Genomic DNA, 14,591 nt, shown 5'->3' with positions numbered 1-14,591 from the left:
CTTTGAAAAATCCAGTTTCCTGATTGGTCCTCTGGTCAGGTGTTTGGTTCCCTTTGTTAACCCTTTACAGGTAAAAGAAACATTAACCCTTAGCTATCTGTTTATGACAGCAACACATCTCAAAGAACAACAGTTACAAAGGTGAGTAACCGTCTTTTATTCTTCGAGTGCTTGCTCATATCCATTCCAGTTAGGTGATTCCCAAGCCTTACCTAGGCGGTGGGGTCAGAGCGAGACGTTGAGGAATGTAAGATCGCTGAGCCAAAGGCGGCATCATCTCTCGACTGCTCAACCAACGCATAGTGAGATGCAAAAGTATGTATGGACGATGAGGTAGCCGCATGGCATATTTCCTGGATGGGAACGTGGGCCATGAAAGCGGCGGACGAGGCTTGAGTCCGAGTAGAGTGGGTGGTGAGATGGCCAATCGGGACGCGGGCCAAGTCGTAGCACGTCCGGATACAGGACGTTACCCATGATGAGAGTCTCTGGAAAGAGATAGGCATACCTTTCATACGCTCCGCTACCGCTATAAATAGTTGGGGCGAACGTCTGAAAGGTTTTGTCCTTTGAATGTAAAAGGCGACGGCCCGGCGGACATCCAGGGTATGTAGCTCTTGGTCCCTGCGCGATGCGTGCAGCTTCAGGAAGAAGACTGGTAGAAAAATGTCTTGATTAAAGTGGAAGGCAGAGACCACCTTGGGAAGGAAAGCCGGGTGTGTTCGTAGCTGTACCTTGTCCTTGTGGAAGATTGTATATGGGGGGTCAACCATCAAAGCACGGAGCTCTGATACTCGTCTGGCCGAGGTGATAGCGACAAGGAAGGCCGTCTTCCAGGACAGGTACAGCAGCGAGCACGTGGCTAACGGCTCGAAGGGAGGGGCCGTGAGCCTAGTTAGTACAAGGTTGAGATCCCAGGTAGGGGAAGGAGGCTTAACCAGATGGTAGAATCGTTCCAAGCCCTTAAGGAACCTCGAAACTATCGGGTGAGAGAAGATGGAACTGCCCGACTCCCCAGGATGGAAGGTGGAGATTGCAGCCAGATGCACCCTTATCGAAGAGAGCGCCAGGCCTTGCTCCTTGAGGTACCATAAGTAGTCCAAGACAATAGGGACCGATACGGCTTCAGGAATAAGGTTACGCTGTGTACACCAATGGGAGAACCGCTTCCACTTGGCGAGATATGTCGCTCGCGTGGAAGGCTTTCTGCTTCCCAGGAGGACCTGTTGAACCGGGGTGGAGCAGCACAACTCAGATTGGTTTAACCAGACAGCAGTCACGCTGTCAGGTATAAGGACTGAAGGTCCGGGTGGTGAAGTCTGCTGAAGTCCTGCGTTATAAGATCCGGGCAGAGTGGCAGTGGTATCGGATCCGTTAGGGATAGGTCGAGCAGCATGGTGTACCAGTGCTGCCTCGGCCACACCGGAGCGATTAGGATCAGCCTGTCCCTGTCCCTGTGGATCTTGAGCAGGACTCTGTGGACTAGGGGAAAGGGTGGAAAGGCATAGAGTAGACTCCCTTTCCAGGGGATTAGGAACGCGTCCGAGAGTGAGCCCGGGGAGCGACCCTGCAGGGAGCAGAATACCTGGCATTTCCTGTTCTCCCTGGAGGCAAAGAGGTATATCTGGGGAAAGCCCCACTTCTGGAATACAGAAAGAAGGATGTCCGGACGGATGGACCATTCGTGGGACAGGAAGGACCTGCTCAGGTGATCTGCGAAAGAGTTCCGGACTCCCGGGAGAAAGGGGGCTACCAGGTCTATCGAGTGGGCTATGCAGAGGTCCCACAGTTGCATCGCCTCTTGGCAAAGGGGGGAAGACCGGGTCTCTCCTTCCTTGTTTATGTAATACATGGCCGTTGTGTTGTCCGTGAAGATTGCAACACAACGGCCTTGTAGATGCTGCTGGAAGGTCTGGCACACCAGTCGGACTGCTCTCAGTTCGCGGACATTGATGTGAAGGTCCAGCTCTTGAAAGGACCAAAGGCCCTGGGTGCGAAGGTGCCCTAAGTGTGCACCCCAGCTGAGAGAGGAAGCGTCTGTTGTCAGAGACACCGAGGGCTGTGGCGGATGGAATGGGCGACCGGCACACACTAGGGAGGGCGTCAGCCACCAGTTGAGGGAGCCCAGCACAGTTGGTGGGATCATGATTATCATGTCCAAGGCATCCCTCCATGGACAATAAACCGAGGCGAGCCAAGTCTGAAAAGGGCGCATGCGGAGTCTTGCGTGCTTTGTCACGAAAGTGCACGCAGCCATGTGACCGAGTAGGGCGAGGGTGGTGCGGACAGAGGTTGTTGGGAAGCTTTGTAGTCGCTGAATGAGGGAGACTATAGACTGAAACCTCTGTGGAGGTAGACTGGCTGTCGCAAGATTGGAGTCCAGCATGGCCCCTATGAACTCTATCTTCTGCGTAGGAAGCAGAATGGATTTGTCTAGATTGATAATCAGACCTAGACAGGTGAACAGGTCCTTGATGACGTTTACATGTGCGGTGACCTGAGCCTCGGAGGTCCCTCGAATAAGCCGGTCGTCGAGATATGGGAAAACATGTATTCGACGACGGCGGAGGTAAGCGGCGACTACCGCCATACATTTTGTGAATACTCAAGGGGCCGAGGAGAGGCCAAAGGGAAGGACCGCAAATTGGTAGTGTTGACGATTCACCACAAAGCGTAGGTACCTTCTGTGCAGAGGGTAAATCGCGATGTGGAAATATGCGTCCCTCATGTCAAGAGCAGCGTACCAATCTCCGGGATCCAGGGAAGGGATGATGTTTCCCAGGGACACCATGCGGAACTTGAACTTCCTGATGAATTTGTTCAGTGCTTGCAGGTCCAGGATGGGCCGGAGGCCCCCTTTCGCCTTGGGAATTAGGAAGTATCTGGAATAGAACCCTCTTCCCCTTAAGTCCTCTGGGACCTCCTCTATAGCTCCCATCGCAAGGAGCCTCGAAACCTTCTGCAGAAGGAGTTGCTCGTGAGAGGGGTCCCTGAAGAGGGATGGGGAGGGAGAGTGGGAAGGAGGGATCGAAACAAACTGAAGATGGTAGCCACACTCCACCGTGTGGAGGACCCAGCGGTCCCATGTTAGCTGGGACCATGCAGGGAGGAATGCGGCAAGGTGGTTGGCGAACTGAAAAGGATCCTGGGAGGTAATTGGTACAGTGCTCTCGGGCGCATCCTCAAAAGTTTGGCTTCGGTCCCACCGGTGGCTTGGTGGGGCAGGAGTTGTTACCTCCCTGAGGTCCAGACTGTCGTCTGCGAGAGGTACGGCCTCTCCTTCTGGAGAAGTCCTGTCTCGGTCGAGGCGGGGGGTAGGGGCGTTGAGGTTGGGACCGGAAGGATCGTCTCTGAGTCTGCGGCATATGCATTCCCAGCGAACGCATGATTACGCGATTGTCCTTCAGACTCTGAAGCCGAGGGTCCGTCTTCTGAGAAAAGAGGCCCTGGCCATCAAGGGGTAGGTCCCGTATAGTATACTGCAGTTCAGGTGGCAGACCTGATGCCTGCAGCCATGATATACGTCGCATGGCAATCCCAGAGGCAACGGTTCTAGCTGCCGAATCAGCGGCATCTAGTGAGGCCAGGAGGGAGGTCCGTGCAACTTTTTTCCCTTCCTCCAAGAGAGCTGAGAATTCCTGGCGGGAGTCCTGCGGGACGAGCTCTATAAATTTCCCTACTGCCTCCCAGGTGTTATAGTTGTATCTACTGAGGAGGGCTTGCTGGTTCGCCACCCTGAGTTGGAGGCCTCCCACGGAGTAGATCTTTCTTCCCAACAAATCCATGCGCCTGGCCTCCCTCGATTTAGGCGCAGGGGCTTGTTGGCCATGGCATTCCCGTTCATTGATGGACTGAACCACTAACAAACAAGGAGGAGGGTGCACATACAGGTACTCGTACCCCTTGGATGGAACCATATACTTTCGTTCAACCCCTTTGGCTGTAGGTGGTATGGATGCCAGGATTTGCCAGATTGTATCAGCCCGAGCCTGTATGGAGCGAATGAAAGGAAGGGCCACCCTTGTTGGAGCCTCCATCGACAATATGCTGACAACCGGGTCGTCTACCTCAGGAACTTCCTCCACGGGTAAGCTGATGTTGAGAGCAACGTGGCGCAGGAGGTCCTGGTGTGACCTTAGGTCGATTGGGGGCGGTCCAGAGGTAGCCGTCCCCGCCACCGCCTCATCCGGGGAGGAGGAGGAAGAAACCCCGGGAACCAGGAGGTCTTGGAGCGACTCCTGGTCCTGTGGAACATCCTGAGGCGGCTCTTGTGGGTCCGTGACACGGGTTGGGGATTCTTCCGTACCCGCCGGGGGAGGTCTGCTCACCGTGGTCTCTGGTGCCTGATGTTCGGAAGGGCTGGAGCGCAGTGGTAGATATGGGTCACCTTGGCTCTGGTGGTAGGCCCAAAGTGTCCAAAAAGGCCACTGATGAAGACCTTGCTGGTTGTCTGAATCCCTGTATGATGCTGCATGGGAGGAGATCAACGGTTGACGATACAGCCATGGTGGGATGTAGACCGTTTGATGAGGGTCCCTGCATCCACTGGAACCGTCCCTACGTGGTGCCGGAGAGCGGTACCGAGAGTCCTGACGGTGCCGAGAGTGCGACCGGGACCTGCGACCAGCACGGTGCTGGGAGGTTGACTGGTGCCAGGAATTGCCGTGCCGAGATCGGCTGCGAGAAGTGCGGTGCCGCGAAAGATGTCGAGATCGAGAGCGGTGCCGGTAGTATCTGGATGGCGACTGGAACCTCGAGCGGTGCCGCAAGTACGACCAGTACCTTGATGGGGAACGGTACCGGGAGTGCGAGCGGCCGCGGGAGCGGGATCGATGGCGGGACCGGGAGTGTCTGCGGGAGCTGGACTGGGACCGGGACCAACGAAGTTCCGTGGTACCAGGCGAAGAAGGCCTCATGAGGGCCGGCTTGCCTATGGACTGAGGGACCCGCACCGGTGGTGCTAGGGGTCGAGGCAGCTCAGGCTCCGTCAAGGAGATCAGGTCCCGTGCCGCGGAAAACGTCTCCGGAGTGGAGGGCACGATAAGCTCAACCACGGCATGCACCGGGGAGCTGGTAGGCACCGGACTCGACGACCCTTGCGAGGCCGGAATCAAGGTGCGGAGGACATCGGTGCCGTGGCAGATGACAGTGCCGGGCGGTCCGACTTGGCTAAGCGCTTGGACTGCGGTGTGGATATAGCAGCCGCAGGAGGCTTGCACTTCTTGCTCCGAGGTGAGAGCGAGCGGTGCCGGGCGGAAGCTTGGGCCGGTGATTGCTGGTGACTTGGAGCCTTTGCTGTTGGCGTGCGCTCCGGTGCCGAGAAGGCACTTGTTCCCGGTGCCGCTGACAGTGCCGAGGACAGGGGAGTTAACGCTGCCTCCATCAGTAGCTGTTTCAGGCGAACGTCCCACTCTTTTTTAGTCTGGGGCTTGAATGCCTTACAAATGTGGCACTTGTCTGTAAGATGAGACTCACCCAAGCACTTAAGGCAGGAGTCGTGAGGGTCTCCTGTGGGAATCGGCCTACGACAGGCCGCGCACGGTTTGAAGCCCGGTAAGCCGGGCATGGGCCCGGTACCGGGGAAGGAGAAGGGGCTAACCCCCGATCCCTTTAAACTATCTACAAAAACTACTACAGAACTAATAACTAAATACTAACTACAATTGAAAATTTCAAACTATATACACAATTCCAAGAGATACAAGCGAATTGCTAGGGAGGTGGAGATCAGCTAAGCTGCGCTCCACAGTTCCAACGACCGACACAGGCGGTAAGAAGGAACTGAGGAGCGGCGGAGCCAGCAGGGGTATATATCCGGCACCATAGCGGCGCCACTCCAGGGGGCACCCTGTCGGCCCACTGAGTGTTGCTAGGGTAAAAAATCTCCGACGAACGTGCACGCGGCGCGCACACACCTAACTGGAATGGATATGAGCAAGCACTCAAAGAAGAACCACATTAACATGTGCTAAACAAAAAAATCTACACCAGCAGAGCAAACTACATAGATAATTACCCATAAGGCATTGATTGGCACTTCACCACTGTTCTTCACATATCCCCCAGTGTGGGAAAAAAGTGGAAGACTGAACATCAAAATACCCCAACCTGGTTGCATGTCACTTTCAGTATTACCTTTTTTGTCAGCCCTTTGAAGTCTTAAGTCTCCTTAGGAGAAATAATGGCTTCTTTGCTGTGTGGTATTTGGTGAACCACGTTCCTGGGTTAATTGACACACAAAGCTTTTGAGTATTCTGAAATCTAATCTGTATTTTCTCATACCGAAAGGTTGTGACCTGGCCATGCTACTTTGCCTATGAGTCACTTCTTGGATCTCTTTGTAGTGTCATCAGAAGGTTTTTGAAGCAATGATAGAAATAGATCAATTAGATTCCAGGGTATGTGACTTTGGCATAATTTGGACAGAAAGGCTTAGAAAAACTGCCCTGTTTTGGAACCTGTAAAACACATTGTATAATAACTGTGCCGTATCTGCAAGTATTAGCCCAAATTCTTAATTAATTTCACTAGGACTTTTGCCTGAATAAAGACAGGTAAGAACTATGAGCCAGATTCTGCTCTCAGTTACAGCAAACGAAAGCTGGTGTAACGTTGCTGGATTTACACTAGTGTAACAGAGCAGAACATAACTCTGAGTAGGATTTTGTGCACAGAATTTGAGGAGACAGAATAGGAAAGAGAGAGAATAATTAAAAAAACCTGTGGGAAATGAGCTGCTTAAAAATTGCTGTTACAGCAAGAAACATTTCCATCTGATGGTTCAAATGCAGCACCAGTCACAGGGGGCCCAGTGAGTTGTGCTCACATGAGGGCAGGCTTTGGCCAATATCATGTATACGCTTGATGGTGTAGTTTCAGTTCTCTGCATCATGACTGTTTGCTTCTCTCACAGGCTTCACCCTGCAGCCAGGCTACTTCCTGTGTAGTTTTAGCACGTGCTCGATGAATAAGAACTTACACAGCACAGACAAAATTAAACAAACACGTGAACTCATTTGGCACAGACTCACCTGTTACAGCAAGTTTTCCTGGCTCAATCACCTGTGTGACAGACCCAGACCAGTGGGGTACAGAAGTCTGGTAGAGGGCAAATATACTGGTCAGTGGATGAGTAGTTTTCTGTTCCCTGAGTGACCAGAGCAGGGGCTGCACTAGAGTAATCAGGAACCTGCTAGAACCAATTAAGGCAGACAGGCTGATTAGAACACCTGCAGCCAATCAAGGCAGGCTAATCAGGGCACCTTGGTTTAAAAAGGAGCTCACTTCAGTTTGGGGGGGGGTGAGAGAGAGAGAGAGAGGAGCTGGGAGCAAGAAGCTGAGAGTATGCTGATGGAAGACTGAGGAGTACAAGCGTTATCAGACATCAGGAGGAAGGTCCTGTGGTGAGGATACAGAAGGTTTTTGGAGGAGGCTATGGGAAGTAGCCCAGCAAGTTGCAGCTGTCATGCAGCTGTTACAGGAGGCACTATAGACTGCTGCTATCCACAGGGCCCTGGGCTGGAATCCGGAGTAGAGGGCAGGCCCGGGTTCACCCAGGACCGGCGCCAGGGTTTCTGGCGCCCTAGGCGCCAGGCCATTTCGTCGCCCCGCGCATGGGTCTCGCGGCTTCGGTGAAGCTGCGGCAGGCATTCCCGTGGAGGGTCTGCTCGTTCGCGGTTCCGGTGGAGCTGCAGCAGGCATGCCTGCGGCAGGTCCACCTGAGCCGCGGGACCAGCGGACTGTCCGCAGAAATGCATGTGGCAGGTCCACGGGAGCCGCGAGACCAGCAGACCCTCCGCAGGCACGACTGCAGCAGCTCCACTGGAGCCGCCTGCCGCCCCCCCAACAAAATGCCCCCCCCCATAATGCTGGTGCCCTAGGTGACTGCCTAAGTTGCCTAAATGAAAGCGCTGACCCTGGGTTCACCCAAAACCTCCCAACTCCTGATCAGATACTGGAGCAGTTGACCCAGACTGTGGGTTCCACCAGAAGGGAAGATCTCTGAGGCAGGCAAATCCGTCAATAAGCACAGGACCCACCAAGGTAGAGGAGGAGCTTTGTTACACCTTTTACATTACTCTTACAAGATTCCTTTCAGGAAGTGGGAAAATCTCTGAGGAGCACCCCAGTTGTTTTCCATCCCATGTGTGGTCCTTCAATGACGCACTGCTATCATGGTGGTGATGTTCCTTCTTACCCACTTGAACAGAGACTCGTGCCATGCAGATTGATGTCCCTCCCCATCCCACATACCATAGCCATCCCCTCCATTATTTCATTGTAGGATAAAGCCAAAATTTTCAAATGTGTGTGCCTAAAGTTAGGTTTCTACTTCCATATATGGGCACCTTCAGTGGAAGCTCCTGGTTGCTCAGCACTTTTTAAAATCAAGCCACTTAATATCGGTGCTAAAATGTGCATTTCTGGGTACATCTACAGAGCCACCAGCAGCGAGCCTCTAAGCCTGGGCCAACAGATTAGGGATCACCCTACAAATACCTGTGTAGCAGCACTTTGAAGTTGTGGCCTTCAGAATCAGTTCCAGACCAAACTGCCATGTTTACATAGCTATTGTTAGCAGAGTGGCATGAGCCCTGCAAGCACAAGTCTGTTGACCCAGGCATGGGCCAAATTCTGACCTCAATTACACCTGTGTGTTTTCATTGACTCAGTTTGTCCAGGTGTTGATGAATGCTGATTATGGCCCAGAGGCATTTAGTCTTCTCATTGATATAACAAAGAACAGACCCCCCCCCCCGCATAACAATTTGCTCACTACAAATTTGACTTCTGGGTCCTTACTGTATATACTCTGAATTAAATGCAACTCATTATAGGTTAAATTCACCTCTGTGCAAAGAACCAGCACAAAGTCTATGCACCATGTAAGCATTTGCAGAGGTGTGAAATTCATCAGGTTACTTTCCTGGCATGATACAAACAAGCCTCAAGATTTTTCTTCAATTTTTTCTTGGTTAAAACCTCACTTGCGCCATATTTCAATTTCTCATCTTCAAGACAAAGCTGTATATGTGAGCTAAAAAAACAAGGATGCTCACTCTAAATGATACATAATTTTATTTATTGAATTCCTGAGTAAAAATAAAAAGCATCAAGAAAGCCGTCTACATCCCCATAAATGTACAGACTTCAATATTCAAAAAAGCTTTATTCCTCTGTGAAAGTTAAGTTGAACTTGGTGCAAACCCATTGTGCAATTCTTTGGCAGTTATGACCAAAAGATATTTCTGAAGAAGTTACAGTAAATTTCATTGAGCAGTATTAAAACTATAGTGCAATTTCAATTTTAAAACAAAACCAAGGAAAGTCACCTATTGCAGCTTTGCAATTTCAGCATTTTACAAAGCTTTAAACTCTTTTTATGCAATACATGTCAGTAAGTTTTCATGAACCAATTTTCAGTAACACTTATAGAAAAGTAAAGGAACACTGTCAAGCAATGAAAAAAAAAAAAAGAGAAAAAACAAGTAAATTCTACCCTATGCAGAGAAAACTCTGGTGGGACAGAATCATTAGCCAAATCCTCAGACTCCCAGAAAAAAACACCTGGCTGCACATTACTGTTACTGCTACTTAAATATGTGTAAATCCTTGAGCCCAGTAATGAGCATTGTGTTGTTGGGTAACTGGCTTCTGCTGTGCTATAATCTGTACTGTCTGTGTAACAAAAGTACCACTCACTTTTCATTTCATTTCATTACAGATTAAATTGTGTCTTTTGTCTTATTTCCATTGCTGCTGGTCACCAGTTCTTAAGACACTAATTTCAGCAAAGCACATGAGAATGTGCTTCACTTTAAGTACACGAGCCATCCCCATAACTACGAAGTTAAGCATGTGTGTAAGTACTTTGTTGAATTGCGGCTTATGACACTTGACTGATGGCTGTTCTTGTAACATTCTTCTGGACTATTTGTTTTCTGTTTGTTGTATAGTCCATTAGGGGCTGCTTTGCCTCCATTTATTAACATACAAATGGAAAACCAGGTAGGTTAACAGGTTGTCACTATCCTCTTCCCACAGCACCTTGGCCTGATATGTAGCAACACTCCAGACTTTTGGATTGCATGGTTGGATTCCGGTTCAGTTTAAACCGCACCATAAACTTTAATTAAGAATGTTTCATCGAACATTAACAGTATAAATCTCCTGTTTCTAAATATATTATCTGTAAAAACCCTCGTATTGGCATGAAAATAGCATTTATTTATTTTTTGCCTATGCAGCGCTCCAGAGATCAAAGGGGCTCCAAAGCCACCCTAGTGGAACAGTTGGGGATTGCCCAGGTGGCTGTTGTGGAGCTGCCACCCCCTCCTAGCCACATCTCCATTTGATGTGTGGGGTGTGGCCAGAGCACAGGCCATACTCTGTTGCTCCCCAATCAGCGTAACAGCCCACTAGGGTGAAGCTCTGGGATATTGGTGTTTTTCAACTTTTTCAATTGGAAAATGCTTGTTAAAAAAATACACCCCTACATTTCAGATGTTGTACAACTGCTACATTTCTTATCTCGTCTGTGTCTCAGCTTTATTGATCATAACTGACAATCTTAGCACAGCTCTGATAAGAGAATTCTGTTAATAAACGTGTGCTTTTGATGATGGATGGCTGTTTCTCAGTGTTGCCAACACTTACAGTTTTTAGCATTGTTCACTAAGCCCCAGCTGCTGAAGTCATGGTGTTGCAGGAGTATCTCAGCGTTCCTTTTTCAATAAGTAAGTTTCTACCCCTGATGCTTGCAGAGAAAAGTGTGAAAATTTGATACAAATGCACCCTAAAGACTCAAAAGCAAAAAAAGTAAATAAAAAGCCCAACATTAAAATATCATGATCATCTTATAAATCTCTAGATTTTGGAGTGGCGGGGCAGATTCATGGTTTTGATATTTGAGGTTGTGATATTGTTTTTGGCGGACGCAGAGCTGCTCTGGGCCCTACATGAACAGCGCATTTTTTAAAAATGTTTGCAACAGAGTGATAGATTTAAAACAAAGACAGAAAAAGTAAATCCAGAGGCCACCCTTCACCAGATTATTTATAATATATTATAGATCACAGTTTGGCCTACCACTTGACAGTGTCCCTTTAACTTATGTTTGGCATTTTAAGAAAAATATCTTAGGAAATTAGTATTCTAGCAAAACAGTAGCAAAATGTTTTTAAAATCACACCTAAAAGTTTAAGGAAAATTGCAGTTAGACTTCAGTTAAACAGCCATTATATTGCATAGTGTATGGTACATAGTATTCCACTTTTAAACATTAAATAAACTCTCATTGCCTAAATAAGAATAAAACATAACCTCAGCACTAAAATAATATGCTGGTAAATAATGAAACTGCCAGTGCATAATTTGTTTATTGCTTATGTGCTATTCGCTTTAATCTCATTTCCATCTTGACTAGAATCTTTTAAATTTAATCGTATTTTCAACAGTATAGTTGTGACGGTCTCTGACCTCTCTGTTCCTACAAAGAAAAGGACTCTGCATCTTTCTTTGACACATCTTCCCATGGCAGTTTACATGTAGTATTGATATAATAAGAAAGATGAACTGGATTGTCAACTCAATGGAATGTCTCGAGATGAGTCAGAATCCTGGCAGGTTAACATAGGGCCCAATCCAAAGTCTGTTGAAATCAATGAGAGGATTTACATTTATTTCAGTGGGCTTTGGATTGGGAGCATAGCGAGGGCATTTGTGGTCTAAAAATATGCTATTACTGACCAATTAAGAAGTGCATCACCCATAAACAACATCCACCCCCTTTCACTGTCGTTTACAACAGCAATAATGACCTCAGCAACAGGGATTACTGGCCTTCAGCTGTACCTTGGGACATGGATTCCTCTCCTTTCAGATGATCATTAATCCCCAGGAAATGTCCTGGGCTTTTATCATTAGTGGTTAAGTGACCAGAACCTTGGTGCTCACAATCAGCATGAACAATCTGTGCCTTCACAGTAACAGTTCTATCCCCATCAAAGAGAATCCATAGGGGCTGAGTAACGGCACCAGAAAAATATACACACCCATTTGAACCTCAATCCTTCTCCTGAACTGAACCTTTGATAAAGAGCCCTCACATCCCCATCCAATGTTCTTTTGTACCCAAATTTGTCTCCTCCTTCCAAGTTCTCTAGAGTCAACCAGCCAGATCCTTCAGCCTAGACTTGGGCTTCCACCAATTGCTGCATTGAAATCTCTGATGGTCACACAATCCCATGCTCCTTGGGTGAGGGATATCCAGTCCATTTTGAGATATCTCTCACCCATGAGGAGATCTGGTTGGAAAATGTTCATCCCCTGCTCCAAAAAAAAAAAAAAAAAGTTCAACTTTCTATTGATAAACTGAGAACTTTTCAACTGAAGCCCCAAAATCTTTTGTTTTTCTAGTTTTTATAAAAAAAAAAACCCTCAAAAAAATAAAGAACCCCTCAAATTTTGTGCAGAAAGCAAACACTTTCTATGGAGATTTCTGTTTAAAATAAAATAAAACAATTTTCCACCAAAACCAGTTTTTATTGAAAACTTTGAACCAGCCTGGCTCACGAGTCCATAAGATTTGAATACAGGAGCCACCCTTGGACCAGCAGAGACTGCAGATCACTGGTTTGTACTAGGGAGATAAATATGGAGGAGAGGATATGGAGAAAGTGAAGCATGAGGGCTGGGTGGACAATGGAGAATGGTAATAGGAGTCACCTGATTTAGCCAGAAAATGTGGAGGAAATCATTTGTACTTGGAGGGAAGGAGCAGAGGAGCAGGTAGGCTGAGGTAGAGGAAGCAGGAATAAGGGGAAGGACAAAGGAAAGTGACCTGACTGAATTGGTAAGCAGGAGAGAGAAGGATAGGAGGACAGGGGAGAAGGATGAGCCCCCTCGTTAGGTTTGGATATGCATCCAGTTTTGGGTGGATTTATCTAGATTGGATCAAACCCAATGAGGCTCACCGATTGCTGCCTTCCACTCAGCTATAGAATGGAATCATTCTCATCATTTATATCCTTAGAGGTTTTTATTTTTGTGTGATCACTGTGGTTTAAAGGAGCCAAAGCAGAAAAAAGAAACAAGCCCCTTTCCCTTTCTTTAATGTCTCACACGAGAACTGCTGGTTTTTTCTGCCAATTATACATCAGATTCTGCCACTGTAAGTTACTTAGAGAGATACCTGACTCTGCAAGAGCTTCCATTGATTTCAGTGGATCTACTTACAGAGAAGAGCGATCAAGAGTGGAAGAAATAATCTTAATTTTAGAACTGTTGCAGCATTTTTTTTTGTAATAGACATTAAATGTCACAGTGTTTTTTAAAACCCAGTTAGACATCTTAAACCAAAATTGAATATCTAAAAAGTATATTTGTTGCTTATAAATCTAAAAAAAGCTAAGAATGATCCTTTAATAATACATAGCTGTAATGTCTAGAGTATTGCATAGCTGCATTTTTTTATAGTTTTTTATAATTATGAGCTGGTCAGAAAATGTTTTTTCCCCAACTGACAACTTCAATTTTTTTTACTTTTATTTTAATCAAAATTTTCCAAGAAAAAAATATAAGCTTTTCACGAAAATAATGTTTTTCAGCCAACTATTTTTTTTGATAAAAACATCCAAAATTTTAATTTTGTCAAAAACCAAATTTTCATTGAAAAAAGGTTGAAGAACATTTTTTTGACCAATTCTACGGAACAACATGGTTTTTGAGCAATCTCTACACAGTAGTGAGCCATTAGTGTTCCTGTGAAGGGCCTTTCTTTTGTGTAAACACACTGTAAGTGCTTTGTTTTGTAACTACTGCATAGCTTAAGGAGGTGTTCGAACAATGATATTTTTAGTGCTTACATACACATAAATAATAGTGTTTCTTAAAAATATAATTAAAAAAAGACGCCATATATTCAAGGCTATGGAAAATCACTGCCATCATAGATCACAGGTTGTTCAACAGTCAAGTGATAAAATACTTTTTTCGAGATAAACCTGTACAAAACAAACAGAAGATTATGTTAGTCTAACTCAAGGAAAAGTAAGATCATAATAGCTGGTTAAACCCTGCAATCTTTACTCAGGCAAATCATCCATTGGACTTCAAGAAGGTTTGCGTGAGTTACGACTGCAGGATTGGATGCAGTAGGTGCAATAACTACAAGAAGACAATCCTGACTCTGAACTGGCTGAAAATAATCATGTGGTAAGTTTCTGTTATTTATCGTCTCAGCGATCAAGAGTATCAAAGGATAGAACGATGTTACAGAATCACAGGAAACTATCTTTAATAAAATCTGAAACTCAGGCCACTGAACCAATTTTTTACCTCTTTTTCTTAATCATTCTATTAAAGTCTACAAGTGATGAAACACTGCTTATTTCAGTCTCTACATTGACTCTACCTACCTTGAGAAGGTATTGTCAAATATCAGTATGTAGATACCACAGTTTCTCGCTTTCACCTGCCCTCTGATAGTTTCCTTATGAGAGTTGCAGCGGGTCATAGGAATGAGTATCTGGAATTGAAAAATGAAAACAGAACTTGGTTTCAAAGCTTCACCTCGACTCTAGGTTTGGAAG

At 46.8% G+C, this 14,591-nt stretch overlaps 1 protein-coding gene and 1 long non-coding RNA gene across 6 annotated transcripts in view; one reads left to right on the top strand and one right to left on the bottom strand.

The window, feature by feature from the left end:
* FYCO1 (FYVE and coiled-coil domain autophagy adaptor 1) overlaps window positions 1-14,591 on the bottom strand; it is a 161,004-nt gene that overhangs the window by 50,608 nt on the left and 95,805 nt on the right. For 2 of the 5 annotated variants that reach the window (XM_032803204.2, XM_032803205.2), the window contains exons 17-18: window positions 14,418-14,527; window positions 9,060-14,003 (exon numbers count right to left, since the gene is read on the bottom strand). The exons of 1 other annotated variant lie outside the window; for it this stretch is intronic. In XM_032803204.2, coding sequence (XP_032659095.1) covers window positions 13,928-14,003; window positions 14,418-14,527 — 186 coding nt within the window. In that variant the 3' untranslated portion in view covers window positions 9,060-13,927. Of the gene's footprint in view, window positions 1-9,059; window positions 14,004-14,417; window positions 14,528-14,591 lie in introns of those variants that run through there. 2 more of the 5 variants (XM_075062509.1, XM_075062512.1) reach the window with 1 other exon arrangement.
* The window catches only part of LOC142046333 (uncharacterized), a 277,336-nt gene continuing 270,010 nt past the window's right edge, over window positions 7,266-14,591 (top strand). Inside the window, exon 1 of the long non-coding RNA XR_012655240.1 lies at window positions 7,266-7,300. This is a non-coding gene — a long non-coding RNA (uncharacterized LOC142046333). The remainder of the gene's footprint in view (window positions 7,301-14,591) is intronic.

Source organism: Chelonoidis abingdonii, chromosome 2 (assembly GCF_003597395.2).
Source record: "Chelonoidis abingdonii isolate Lonesome George chromosome 2, CheloAbing_2.0, whole genome shotgun sequence".
Classification (NCBI taxonomy): domain Eukaryota; kingdom Metazoa; phylum Chordata; order Testudines; family Testudinidae; genus Chelonoidis; species Chelonoidis abingdonii.
This window is presented reverse-complemented; position numbering and strand designations above follow the sequence as displayed.